This window comes from Sinocyclocheilus rhinocerous, unplaced genomic scaffold, assembly GCF_001515625.1.
Source record: "Sinocyclocheilus rhinocerous isolate Xijiao unplaced genomic scaffold, SAMN03320098_v1.1 scaffold4219, whole genome shotgun sequence".
Taxonomy (NCBI): Eukaryota; Metazoa; Chordata; class Actinopteri; order Cypriniformes; family Cyprinidae; genus Sinocyclocheilus; species Sinocyclocheilus rhinocerous.
The window spans coordinates 280,638-295,635 of record NW_015644620.1 but is presented as its reverse complement, the minus strand read 5'-3'; the positions used below and the strand labels follow the sequence as shown (position 1 = coordinate 295,635).

At 39.5% G+C, this 14,998-nt stretch overlaps 2 protein-coding genes across 2 annotated transcripts in view; both read left to right on the top strand.

Moving 5' to 3' along the window:
• The first annotated feature begins 671 nt into the window (after window positions 1-671).
• Window positions 672-2,059, top strand: LOC107758464 (monocarboxylate transporter 8-like). The gene is made up of 2 exons (XM_016576193.1): window positions 672-1,784; window positions 1,898-2,059. The coding sequence occupies exons 1-2, from the start codon at window positions 1,382-1,384 to the stop codon at window positions 1,924-1,926; spliced, it is 432 nt and encodes a 143-aa protein (XP_016431679.1). The 5' UTR covers window positions 672-1,381; the 3' UTR covers window positions 1,927-2,059.
• A 2,356-nt stretch (window positions 2,060-4,415) lies between these two features.
• LOC107758472 (monocarboxylate transporter 8-like) overlaps window positions 4,416-14,998 on the top strand; it is a 43,252-nt gene continuing 32,669 nt past the window's right edge. The window contains exon 1 of the mRNA XM_016576203.1: window positions 4,416-5,122. Coding sequence (XP_016431689.1) covers window positions 4,720-5,122 — 403 coding nt within the window. The 5' untranslated portion in view covers window positions 4,416-4,719. The remainder of the gene's footprint in view (window positions 5,123-14,998) is intronic.

Here is a 14,998-nt window from a genome sequence, read left to right as displayed (position 1 = left end):
ATGTAAATATACAAGCCAAGTAATAGCGCGCAGTGCACATCTACAGCTTTGGTGTTGCATTTAAACTCGTTTATATAGTGCAATAGAAAGATCGTTGCGCTTGCAATGCAAAACTCGTGAACTATGAAAAAGCATACATTTGAATAAAAATGTATAGTTCAAACACTTTCGAAGTTGTTTTGGGTAAAAACATCTGCCTAAAAGCGTGATAGTGTCCTGCAAAAGGAAAGTACACATAGGCCTATGTTTGGAAGGATGTGTGGATGTGTCCTGTTCACATTAGAAGCATTACTGTACAGGGAAGCGCGTCACGGATCCTCCCCCTCCATACCGTAATAACCCGTCATGGCTTCCCAAACACGCCTCTATATGCACCGAGCCAGCTCTCATCCGCGGTCCCGGAAAGCGTTCAAAACGATGCCCTTGACCCATTTCCAATCTGGAACTGTCTGATTTATGACTAGCATTGATGGATTGTGCACCGGTCGGGAAATCAAATGCAATGCTCGCCGGATGCTCTCGGGTTTCATCTGTTTCACTGGTTGTAAATGTGTCAGGACTCGGCACCTAGAACACTGTAAATCTGCTCTCCTCGCGTCATCCATACAGTTCCTCGCGCGCTTCCTTGTTTCAGGCCAATTGCGGGACGGGCTGAAGCCAGATAGGAGGGGGTGGTCTCCGGTATCCGGTTCTTTCCGTAATCCTGCGCCGGTGGAATTTTAAATCCGTTCCTCCAGCGGGATCTGCTCAGTGGAGATTGTTTACGGTGACTGCTACATTGCATTGTTATTTAGAACGCCTAAATGCTGCATTGTAACGTTCGCAGAATGCGCGTTGTTGTTTTTTAAAACGTTTAATTGACACATTGTCACACTCGCGTTGTTTAGAACGTTGTTATTTAACATTTGCGGAATGACGATATTGTTTAGAAGGTTAAATGGCTACATTATAGCTCTCGCAGAATGAGCGTTTCGGAACGGTTTAGAACTTTTCTCTGTTACACTGTAACATTGCAAAAGTGAGCAGAGCAGCCCAGCGGGATCCGGTGTAAATATTCAACAAATGATAGAGGAGGAGTCGGTGCACGATAAAAGGGATGTGAACCGAGAGCAAAGAGCTTTGGACTCGGTTTAAAGCGCGCGTTCACTGTGTTCTCTTCAGTTTGCTTGAAGTCCTGCTGCTTTATTATGACGAGTGATCTCTCATAACAGGATTTGGGCATTATCGGTCGGATTATGAGTGATTATCCATGCAAAGTGGCACGAGATTGACTTAGTTTCAGATCTTGTGGGGATTTTTTTCTGTTCTTCTTTTCCACCCGTTCGGAAGCATATGATTAAAGAGTTATTCTGGAAACATATTTGCATCCGTTCTGTATAGGATGCACCCAGAAAGCAATGAAAACCCTGCAGGAGCAGCGAGTGGGATTCCTGGTTCGGAGGAACCGACCACTGAACCGCAGGCTGGACATACTGAACACTCTGCAATGGAGCACAAAGACCCGCAGGGGTACGAGGAACCGGAGCGTAAGCTGGAGCCGGAGGACAGCACGGTGCAGCTGCTACAAACCGGCTGCCCCGACAAGCGTCCGGCGACGCCGCCCGACGCACACCCGGGACCGGGATTCGTTCCCCCGGAGGGAGGTTTCGGCTGGGTCGTGGTGATCGCTGCTACGTGGTGCAACGGCTCGATTTTCGGCATCCAGAACTCATTCGGGATTCTGCACATGATGCTTGTGAAAGACCATCAGGAACTGACGGACCAGGCGTCTCAGTTTAAAGTGGGTGAGTGGGTTTCAGTGTTTCTCTAAGTGTTGTACTGTAAGTTTGAGGTGAAAGGAGTGTCCAGGCACACTTGTTCCTGAGAGGCTTAAGGGATCATACCTGATCTTCTTTAGAGCCCCAGAGTCTGGTGGCAGCTGCCTGAAGCTGCTCTCTGGACCCGCCCCAGACAGAGGGAGACGCCCACTCACATCACACACTGACACCTGCTCCCATAGCAGGAGCATTTTTTTGATTTTGTTTAAAGGCAAATAAACGTATGGCGTTATTTGTTTACTTGTCATGTCATCTCAAACATGACAGTAAAGACATTTATAATGTTACAAAAGATTTCTATTTCAAATGAACGTTGTTATTTTGAACTTTGTTTATCAGAGAATACTGAAAAAAAAAAAAATATATATATCATGGTTTCCACAAATATATTAGGCACCACATGTTTTTGAACATTGATAATAATCAGAAATGTTTCTTGAGTAGCAAATCAGCTAATTAGAATGATTTCTGGAGGATCATGTGACACTGAAGACTGGAGTAATGATGCTGAAAATACAGCTTTGACTTTGAATAAACTGCATTTTAAATTATATTGTAATATAAAACAGTTCTTTTAAATTGTAATAATATTTCACAGTTTTACTGTTTTGACTGTATTTATGATCAAATAAATGCAGCCTTGGTAAACAAAAACATAAAAAATCAACAAATTATTTGAAACTTTTGACCTGTAGTCTATATATCAAATAAATCAAACCAGAATATTACTGATGGTATCTGATACCATCACTTTACCATGTTACATCCAAAATACTATAAATAAAAGTCATGAACTCGGTGCAGCTGTTTCTTGAAAGAGTTTCTAAAAAACAGTATGTCATGCATTTTTAATCAGAAAATCCAATTTATTGATTCACCCAGAAAGAACTGTTGTCGGTCACTTAAATGATTAAAAAACATCTTAGAAAGCAGCCTTGGGGATTGCTCATTAACTCATCAGAAACGGATTTTCGGATTATTATTACAAAAAGTTTTTAGAGCTTTATTCTGGTCGTTATAAAGTAGCAGCGATTTCACAGCTCTTCTCCCATCCGGACTTTCCATTTCTCCCTGTGTTCTCATGGGTCAGAGAAATCATCAGTGTATCCGCATGTTTCTCATAAACACAGACCAGTGAAGTGAAGCAAACAGTGAAAAGTCCTAGTGCTGATGTTTAATTTTTTGCATTTTCCCAGTTATCTGATAAAACAGCATGTTAGCAGCTCTCACATTGTGCAAATCAGACCAAGAGATCAATTCAATTCTCAATGCAGTCAAAAGCAGTATCTGTCACGAACCCTCCTGAACCTGGGAATGTACCCAGCAACCCCTGAGCTCACTTCTGATCCCCTGGCCGAGCCAACGTGAGAGAAAACAAGACCGAGTCCACATGCTCATAACCTTGTAAATGTCTTGCAGGCCTCTGGTTGTTGTTCAGGAAATTGCCATCTTGTCTTCCATGCTGAGCTCGATTTTTACAGCCAACACGCAGTAAAATCTCAGTTTGTTTTAATGTTCAGACTCCCACTTTGCTGTACAACATCACTATTTGATGTTTACATCTGAATATTAATAAAAACGGGCCCACAGGAGGAAGACAAATGGGTGGTTTGAGGAGAGTACTAATGAGCGTTAGTGAAAGTGTGTTCGTTTGTTTCTCTCTCGTGTTTTATAAAGTGATACTGTGAAGAATGAAAATATGTACATTAATTATTTGTGCCAGCATCTATTGTGTGTGTGTGTGTTCATTCTGTTCCCACTTTCAGGCCTGATTCTGTTTTCTGGGTCATTGTATGAAACTAATGTCTTTTTTTAGTTTGATATGGTGTTTTAAAAATAATTTAAGATTAATAAATTGCATTAGACAAGCATTAATACACTAATAATATTGAAATATTATAGGATTTATACAGCTTTCGCTCTCCTCGTGTCATCCATACAGTTCCTCGCGCGCTTCCTTGTTTCAGGCCAATTGCGGGACGGGCTGAAGCCAGAGAGGAGGGGGTGGTCTCCGGTATCCGGTTCTTTCCGTAATCCTGCGCCGGTGGAATTTTAAATCCGTTCCTCCAGCGGGATCTGCTCAGTGGAGATTGTTTACGGTGACTGCTACATTGCATTGTTATTTAGAACGCCTAAATGCTGCATTGTAACGTTCGCAGAATGCGCGTTGTTGTTTTTTAAAACGTTTAATTGACACATTGTCACACTCGCGTTGTTTAGAACGTTGTTATTTAACATTTGCGGAATGACGATATTGTTTAGAAGGTTAAATGGCTACATTATAGCTCTCGCAGAATGAGCGTTTCGGAACGGTTTAGAACTTTTCTCTGTTACACTGTAACATTGCAAAAGTGAGCAGAGCAGCCCAGCGGTTTTTTTTTTTTTTTTTTTTTTTTTTACATAAAAGTACATTTCAAATAATTACAGGGAAATGGCAAGTATTGAATTCAACATGAAGTAGAAAGACTGATATAGGTATTTTGTAAAATGTACTTAAACTTTGAAAAATATATTTTTTTTAATGATAATAAAATTATGAAACAATCTCAGTATTAAATTCTTATTATTAATTTTGATTAACAAATGATAGAGGAGGAGTCGGTGCACGATAAAAGGGATGTGAACCGAGAGCAAAGAGCTTTGGACTCGGTTTAAAGCGCGCGTTCACTGTGTTCTCTTCAGTTTGCTTGAAGTCCTGCTGCTTTATTATGACGAGTGATCTCTCATAACAGGATTTGGGCATTATCGGTCGGATTATGAGTGATTATCCATGCAAAGTGGCACGAGATTGACTTAGTTTCAGATCTTGTGGGGATTTTTTTCTGTTCTTCTTTTCCACCCGTTCGGAAGCATATGATTAAAGAGTTATTCTGGAAACATATTTGCATCCGTTCTGTATAGGATGCACCCAGAAAGCAATGAAAACCCTGCAGGAGCAGCGAGTGGGATTCCTGGTTCGGAGGAACCGACCACTGAACCGCAGGCTGGACATACTGAACACTCTGCAATGGAGCACAAAGACCCGCAGGGGTACGAGGAACCGGAGCGTAAGCTGGAGCCGGAGGACAGCACGGTGCAGCTGCTACAAACCGGCTGCCCCGACAAGCGTCCGGCGACGCCGCCCGACGCACACCCGGGACCGGGATTCGTTCCCCCGGAGGGAGGTTTCGGCTGGGTCGTGGTGATCGCTGCTACGTGGTGCAACGGCTCGATTTTCGGCATCCAGAACTCATTCGGGATTCTGCACATGATGCTTGTGAAAGACCATCAGGAACTGACGGACCAGGCGTCTCAGTTTAAAGTGGGTGAGTGGGTTTCAGTGTTTCTCTAAGTGTTGTACTGTAAGTTTGAGGTGAAAGGAGTGTCCAGGCACACTTGTTCCTGAGAGGCTTAAGGGATCATACCTGATCTTCTTTAGAGCCCCAGAGTCTGGTGGCAGCTGCCTGAAGCTGCTCTCTGGACCCGCCCCAGACAGAGGGAGACGCCCACTCACATCACACACTGACACCTGCTCCCATAGCAGGAGCATTTTTTTGATTTTGTTTAAAGGCAAATAAACGTATGGCGTTATTTGTTTACTTGTCATGTCATCACATAAAACTCGCATATTCATATATATTTTTATTGGAGCAAAAGAGAAGTTCTGAAGACAAGGACAGTCTATAATGACTGTCCATAGTGACAGTCCATAGTCACAGCTGTCAAGAACTTAAAAATAATCTTTAAAATAGGCTTTACACCAAGTGAGATGATTACAAACAGTAAAATTGTGAAATATTATTACAATTTGAAAGAACTGTTTTATGTGTGAATATATTTTAAAATGTAATTTATTCCTGTGATGGAAAGCATAATTTCCAGCATCATTACTCCATCAGAAATCATTCTAATATGCTGATTTGCTGCTCAAGAAACATTATATTATTATCAATTTCTTATTATATATAATTTCCAAACTTATGACCGCTAGTGTATGTGCTGAAATCATTGTAATATGCTGATTTGTTTTTTAATGATAATAAAATTATGAAACAATCTCAGTATTAAATTCTTATTATTAATTTTGATTATTAACACACACACACGCACACACACACACACACAAATTTAATAATGTACTGCAATATATGCTGATCAATCAACTATAGTTTATTATACAAAATCATGATTTTTTTTTTTTTAAAGATACAAGCCAAAAAAGCACACTCATGATTAAATAAACAAAAAAATATATATAGTGACTGGATTTTTGTTCAAATATATTTAGAAAAACTGGTTTCAGCTATCTATTTTTTAATTAATTTTTACTCCTATATGAATTACACAGATGGCACCTGTTTTCTAAAATGATCTTTCTGATTATAACTGTTAGCATCTTTTATTTTCCTGTATATCAGAGCAAATGTTAAAATCTTTTCTTCATCGACAACAAGACTAGCACGTTCTGCACTTGTTTTACAACACTGAGGATTTCTAATAAAATTCTCCTACTCTGTCGCTCTCATTCTGTCTCTCTGCGTGATGGCCCTTTGTTTAATCTGCTGCGATGGCTGTGATGTGGGTGTGTAATAGGGATTTGATTGGTCCGTGAGGGGCTCATGAGGGAACACACAGAGTTTAAAGGGGCGTGTTCTGCATCCCCCTGCCTCGCTCACATGGTTTGGCCTGTCCCAACACGCACAACACAACAGTTATGTTTAATCGCAATAGGGGATTACAACAGACACTCCCACACAACTTTACATGCAGGTTGACACAAAAAGCAGCTCTGTGTCAGCTGGGAACAAAATACACTTTGAAACATTTCAGGTCATTTTGCCATTGATTGCTTGATTTTTGTATTCTTTTAGATAGACCTACTGGAGCTGGTTTAACGATCAATGACAAATATGAGTGTTAATGATGATGAATAGGAAACATTTAAAAAAATCTCATTCTTATAAATGTATTCTTTTGTGTTGATTATATGCAGCATTGAAAATATTTTATTATTTTATATTTTATGATTATTTATTTTCCCCTTGTTTTTATTAATATATATGCATGTGTATTTGTATGTGTGTGTATTTTTTATTTTATTTTTGATTATATAGATTATATGCCCCGTCTAGGGAAGAAGCGCAACATGAAAGGACTTACATAGACAAAAATTTGCAACAACGAGTTTATTGGGAGTTTGAGTTCCTTGGTGTCAGACTCCTTACTATACCAATTTAGTGTTTACAATATTTACAAGAATATTTACAGAACCAAATCAAACCAAGTTTAGAGTGCAATCCAGAAATCAGAGTCAAACAGGCAAAGGAGTCAAATAAACCAGCAGATCTTTTGATACAACACTTGCAACCAAACACAACACAAAACAAAGCCAAAGCAAACAGTACTCACAATCTCAACACTCTCTTAATACAAACTTTAACACACAACTCCGCAGTATACAAACAAACTGTTTAGATCACAAAGTGGCAAAGATTGCCGCTGAGGAAGTGATGTCATTAGTTTTAAAGTTCTGGAGACAAATCAAGAGACAGCAACAATCAGCCTGCAGGGGCCAATCAGATGGCTTTTCCTAGGCAGAGCAGAGACACAGAAAGCCCCAACACAACAGAGAAAGCACAACAACCATAAGGTTGTAACACCACCACACATAAGAACATGTTTATAAGTTTACAAATGACATCTGGACAAAGAATCGGCAATAACATTGTCAACATAACTTGTACTTCATTTGCAAATTAAACTTTGACAAATGAGCGCCCAACGCATCAGTCTGATTTTTGTTACACATACGCTCAAGAAAAACAAGTGGATTATGATCAGTGTACACATCAAAGGGTTGGGAGCTAGAGCCAGCATACACTTCAAAATGTTGTAGAGCTAACAAGAGAGCTAGTGCTTCTTTTTCGATGGTACTATAAATAAACTGGATGACGATTTAACTTTTTAGAATAGAAACATACAGGATGGTCGATTTCTTGGTCATCTTCTTGTAGCAGGACAGCACCGACACACATACCATTGGCATGCACTTCGAGTTTAAAAGGTCTTGTGAAGTCTGGGGCAGCTAGGACAGGAGCATTACACATCAAATTTTTCAAAGATTCAAAGGCAAATTGACATTTACAGTTCCAGTTGAAAGATACAGCTTTACAAAGGTTATCTGTGAGAGGTTTCACAACATCAGAATTTTTTTTACATATATTTCTGTGGTAAACAGCCATTCCAAGGAAATGTCTGAGATCTGTCTTAGATTTAGGCACAGGAAACTCAACAATGGCCTGAACTTTAGCTTCTAAAGGGTGGATGATACCATGACCAACCTCTCTACCCAAGTATGTGACTGTGGCATGATAGAACTCGAATTTTGCTAAATTAAGGGTAAGATTAGCAGCTTGAAACCTCGAGAATACTTCCTCTAGGGTTTGCAGGTGACTATTCCAAGTATCTGAGTAACACACTACATCGTCATGGTAAGCCTCACAAATTTTCACATTAACTAAGACTTGATTCATTAAGTGTTGGAAGGTGGCTGGAGCGTTTTTGAGGCCAAAAGCTAGGACCTTATATTGCAGAAAGCGTCTGGTGTGGCGAAGGTGGAGATCTCAGAAGCACGCTCAGTAAGCGGCACCTGCCAATACCCTTTAAGCAAGTCCAACTTAGTCACAACTTCCAATACAATCAATAAAATCCTCCATTCTGGGAAGAGGGTAGGAGTCTGATTTAGTTCATTGATTGACCTTCCGGTAATCAGTGCAAAAGCGTGAAGTACCATCAGATTTTGGAACTAACAAACATGAAGAACACCATGGACTATAGCTTGGCACAGCTAAACCATTTTTAACTAGATACTGGGTTTCTTTTTAAATTATTTCACGCTTTACAGGATTTACACGATAAGCATTCTGCTTAACAGGACGATGATCACCAACATCAATGTCATGCATCAACACATGAGTCACCGTAGGTACATCTGAGAAAAGTGAGGAATACTTGTCAATTAATTGTACAAGTTCACTTTGAGATGATCTAGATCAGGGGTGCCCAACCCTGCTCCTGGCGATCGACTGTCCTGCAAAGTTCAGCTGCAACCCTAATCAAACACACCTGAAGCAACTAATTAGGGTCTTCAGGATCACTTAAAAATTAAAGGCAGGTGTCTATGATTAGAGTTGGAGCTAAACTTTGCAGGACAGTCGATCGCCAGGAGCAGGGTTGGGCACCCCTGATCTAGATAAATGTGAAAGTTTTGAGATGAGTTACTAGAGCCTTAAAGTTCTGAAAATAAGCACCAGAAAGACAAGAACTTCCTAAACGAAGACCATCCATGCATGGAGAATATTCAGAAGGAACCACATCCACAGAAGTTACAGTAGCAGGAGTTAACACTGGAGATGTGGCAGAGTCTTTAGAGTTAGCATGAGAGACACACAGTTTAAGCATGTTTATATGGCATATACAAGTCTTTCTCCTCCTTTCAGAGGTTCGTACTACATAGTCTGTATCACTTAACTTTTCTTCAATCACATACGGCCCTGTAAACTTTGCTCGCAGAGCAGAGCCAGGCAAAGGCAACAATACTAGAACTTGATAACCAACCTTAAATGTGCGTTGAACAGACTTTTTATCATACCTGCCTTTCATTCAGGACTGTGAGGTTGCTAGAGACTGTTGTGCTAGTTGCTAGAGTGTAAACATTCACGAAATGAACTTACATGATCTAACACATTCTTAGGAGGGGTACCTGACTGACTTCCAGAAAGTAGTTGTTCTTGTAACACCTTTAACGGTCCACTAAGAGAATGCCCAAAGACTAATTCAGCTGGACTGAATCCAAGCGACTCTTGCACTGTATTGCAAACAGCAAACAACAGAAGGGGGATCTCTTCATCCCAGTCTTTCTTATGTTGGAGACAGTAACTTTTGATCATGGTCTTGAGGGTCTGATGAAACCTTTCAAGGACACCCTGCGAATGTGGATGGTAAGCACTAGATATGCAATGTTTAATGTTCAGCTCTTTCATTATCTTACGGAATACTCTGGACATGAAATTAGATCCTTGATCAAACTGAATAAACTTCAGCAGACCAAATGTACAGAACTTCACAATTGCCTTCATAATTGTTGAGGTCTTTAATGAACATAGTGGGATGGCTTCCGGAAACCTAGTAGCAGAGCACATCAAAGTTAATAAGTATGAGCGACCAGACTTAGTTCTTGGTAAATGACCAACACAATCAATTACAAGTTTCTCAAACGGTCCATTCATCATTCAATAAAGCCTTAAGGGTGCTGGTGAAATAACCTGATTCGGTTTTCCAGCAACTTGACAAGCATTACAAAACCGACAATACTGGGACACAGTTGACTTTATTCCAGGCCAGAAAAAATGTTTCAGAAGATTATTGTAGGTTTTCTTAATACCTAAATGACCAGAAAGTTCATGGTCATGAGCCACACACACACAGTACATACTCCCTGTAGGATTATGGAACGACTGCCTGAAGTACAGTGCTCCAGTCACACTTCAAGTTCTCAGGACTCCATTTAGACATAAGCATCCCATCATCTAAAAAATAAGCAACTACATGATCGGGTAGCTCAGATTTATCCATCACAGCAGAAAGACATGACCTCAAAGTATCATCAGCATTTTGTGCCTCTATCAACTGTTTTCTGTCAAAAGGAAAGTCAAATCTTGGTTCAAGACTCAACTTCTGTGAACAAGTTGTATCCTCAACATCTGGGGAATATGAACTCATGAACGAATTAGAGAGATCAATTTCATTTTCAAATTTGCGAGCTTGCGCTCGAGTCACAACACAGAAACGAAATACACTTGGAAATTCTTGAGTCAACATTTTCAGACATGCAAGCTACCTCAATAACCTCGGGGAGACAAGAGACTTTACTTACAGCTAAATCATTCCCTAGGATAAGGGAGATTCCCTTCAGTGGTAACGGAGTACGTACAGCCACTTTTACTTAGCCAGTCACAATATCAGAATGTAAGTATATGGTATGCAAAGGAACTCTTACAACACCAAGTTCAATTCCCTGAACTAAAACATCTGAATTACAGCTGGATTGAGACGAAAACGGGAGCACGTCTGCCAAAATAAAGGACTGCGCGGCACCTGTATCCAGGAGGATAAGCACACTTGGGCTCTGGGTCAAATTCAGAAAATGCCATTACACCCTCACACATAAACGGTTCAAAAGAGGGATCAATAAAGAGTAAAGAATCGGAAGAGTGAGTATGCATGAAGGCCACACTTTTAGATGCGTTTTGAGTTTTTCTCTGATTTTTCCACTGTTGCACAGGACAATCAGCAATAAAATGTCCCATCTCATGACAATAAAAACATTCCCGTGACATCATTGAAGAATCAGAAACGTGATCATCTTTTGGCACAGCCACTGCTGGTTTAGAACTATAACTGCGATCTACAACAACGCGACGTGAAGAACGTGGGGACGGGAAAGCAACTTCGTGCGTGAGCACAAACTCATCAGCAAAGACGGCAGCTTCAGATAATGATGAAACTTTTTGTTCATTCAAATAAACTACTATCTTCTACAAAATGCAATTCTTAAATTCTTCCACTAAAATTAGCTATTTCAGCTGCTCAAAAGTTGTGATTTTGCTAGCAGCACACCACTTTTCAAACAGTGTGGTTTTCTCACGTGCAAATTCAGCAAATGTTTAACTGGGGTTTTTCACATGCTTCCTAAACTTTTGTCGATAAGCCTCCGTAACAAGTTCGTAAGCTCTTAACAAGGCTGCCTTAATGGAGTCATAATCCAAAATTTGTTTTAGCGTCAGCGCAGAACACACTTCTTGCGCTTTACCAACGACTTTGCACTGTAACAATAAAGGCCAAATATTTTTCGGCCACTTTAATTTGTCTGCTAATATCAAAATCAGTGTGAGGACTTACTGGCAACACAGAAGATGCTGCAGGGAGAGGTGAGGAGGCATTTACCGGACTCCGAACAGGAACATTTCCCCATAACACGGGAGAAGGTGGACGCTGAGCCTGCATGGTCCTTAATTCAAGCTCCAGCTCTTTCAGCGGGATGTCTCGCTGTGTCTCAAGCTCAACTGCTCGGACATGCAACAGCTGACTCTGGTATTGTTGTCAGCTTAATTCCACTTCTAGTTCTTTAAACCGGATTGCCAACAATGTGTCTTTTGGCGAAGAAGAATTAACGGGATCCATGCGAGCAGCATCTTCAGATATGAATTCTGCCTCCACAGCCTCCAAATCATCAGATAGTGCTGTAGTTGCAACACCCATAACCACACTCCCACCAGGTAAGATCTTTTGCTTTACAAGCTCTGTGTTTAGTGCTTCTTTAATCTCCCTTTTTAGCGCATTTCGAGGTACAACTATATAAAAAAAAATCAGCGATTAACAACAAGTCGTCTTTACGACATTTTTTGAATTGCTCCTCTGTGGGTGCGATGGTGAATTTATCAAGCTTAAATTGTGATGTCATGCCAAACTCTGTATTTCCTCCCTTACCAAAAGAAAACCCCCCAGGCAAACAATAACAAAAAATAAATAGGCAAAAATAAATTTGGCTAATAGAATATGTAGCCAACTGACGAGCCCCCAATTTCACGTTATGCCCCATATAGGGAAGAAGCGCAACATGAAAGGACTTGCATAGACAAAAATTTGCAACAAGTTTATTGGGAGTTTGAGTTCGGGAGCTGACGAGGCCAAAGTAACAAACAAACAAAAAATTTTCTTAGTTTTTTTTTAAACCTCTACCTTACCTATCCCAAAGAAAATAAAATAAAACAGTTCACTACCCTAAATACCTACCCAAAAAACAGAGATCAAAGGTTTAACAAACAGAAATGGCGTCAGACTCCTTACTATCCCAATTTAGTATTTACAATATTTACAAGACTATTTACAGAACCAAATCAAATTAAGTTTAGAGGGCAATCTAGTCAAACAGGCAAAGGAGTCAAATAAACCAGCAGCTCTTTTGATACAACACTTGCAACCAAACACAAAACAAAACAAAGCAAACAGTACTCACAATCTCAACACTCTCTGAATACAAACTTTAACACACAACTCCGCAGTATACAAACAAACTGCTCAGATCACAAAGTGGCAAAGATTGCCGCTGAGGAAGTGATGTCGTGAGTTTTAAAGACCAATCAGGTGACAGCAACAATCAGCCTGCAGGGGCCAATCAGATTACTTTTCCTAGGCAGAGCAGAGACACAGAAAGCCCCAACACAACAGAGAAAGCACAACAACCATAGGGTTGTAACAAGATTTTGTATTTTATTATTAATTATGTTCATTATATTATTTATATTATTAATTATGTTAATTATATGTGTGTGTGTGTGTGTGTGTGTATGCGCATTTTAAATTAAAGGGGTCATATGATATTACTTATTTGTTGCATCCAGTGGGGACATAATTACGGATTATAATGACTTATACTGTCTTTTTATGCGTTGCGTTGCAACGCGCCGCGTAAACATAAAGCCATGTCTGCATGTCTACAAACAACAAGCGCTACTCTACACTGCTCAAAACTCGCGTTTGAATAATCAGTGGCAAATTCTTAAAATGAAAACGTACTTACAGACTGTGAGTCAGAACAGCCGGCATTGTAGTCTACTCTCCCAGGATCAGGAAACAGTCCTCCATTCGCTTTCACAACGAAACACACAGCGTCCTCACGACATGGCGGCGGCAACAAATACTACAGCGAGAATAAAAGTTAAAAGAGAAATAAAAGAGAAAAAAAGAGAAAAAGAACGTTTGGGCGGTGTTATGCAAATCTTCCCACACAGTGACGTAGATATGTGGGGGCGTGTTTAAACGAGGTGTTTTTGGAGGGCGTGGACCAGTCTTAACTTTTATAAAGAATATCTCTTTGGGTTTGAGACTTTAGTCTTTGCAACTTCAGAGATCTTATCTATTCACGAACAGCTTGTAACACTCCAAAGAGAAAGGAAAACTTGAAATCGCATCATATGACCCCTTTAATAGAGCCAATTTGAACAGACAATTATGTACATTATTATTTATTGTACCCGATCTCTTAACAATTCTTAAAAAAACATTTATATATAAACATTTATATATTTATATATATATATATATAATATGGCAAAATAATAGTTTTTTTAAGAATTGTAATATGTGTGTGTATTACAATTCATTACAATTACTAAATTTTTTACTTTATTTCAGTTTATTGCAAACGATCTAAATTCATTTTAATTCTGAAACTCAAAACATGTTCGTCATGTAAGAGGTAGATCATTGTCGGATGAAATTGGATCTAATCGTTTAAAAAAATATATATTAAAAATGCAGGTGCCAAAATGAGCATGATGGCATTGACCTTTAACTGGCATTCAACCTTATACACACCTGCAGTTTCCCAAATGTTACTCTTTTACATTTTCCCTTTCTTTCTTTCTGTTTTCCTTGCTATCTCTCCCTATGAGTCACACACACACACACACACACACACACAGAAGGACTGCTGGTAATGCATAGACTCATATCATGTTACCTATGTGTATGAACTCAGATGCTCTCAGCTCTGTTTCCGCTCGCTCTCTCTGCATCGCATACTTGTTTAGAGAGAGTTTGGCTTTTTAGACTTTTCTAAACACTGTTTTCTTTACAAAGCACAGCTTAGGTCTTGTTAAAGAAAAATGTGAGTCTCAAAAGCATGGTTTAAAAGTAAAGCGTTAAATACTTTTCTGTTATCCCAATTTGTTTTATAGAGTCAAGAATTACACCTTGTGTTAGTTTGAGAATCATTTTGTCTGGCAAATGGCAGGCATTTGAAGGCTTTTTTTTAATTATTATTATTTTGGCAATTACATTTTTTTAAACTAGTGGTGGAGAAATTACTTCCTTCAGCTTTAACAGGAGGAAAAAAGCATTATAAATGTTTTGCTGCTGTCTTGTTAGAATGATTGTATTTTAGAGATGAGCACACATGAAAACTGCCACAATGTCAGTGTAACTTAGTGGAAGCTAATTGATCAATTGTGAATGTTCACTTGCTGTGCAATGTAGTTGGTGTGCACCAGAAAATATCATTTAAACAGTTTCTGAGCTGTCTGGTTTGCATGATCAGGCTTTCCCATCATTCTCTGCAGCAGCATAATATATATATATAT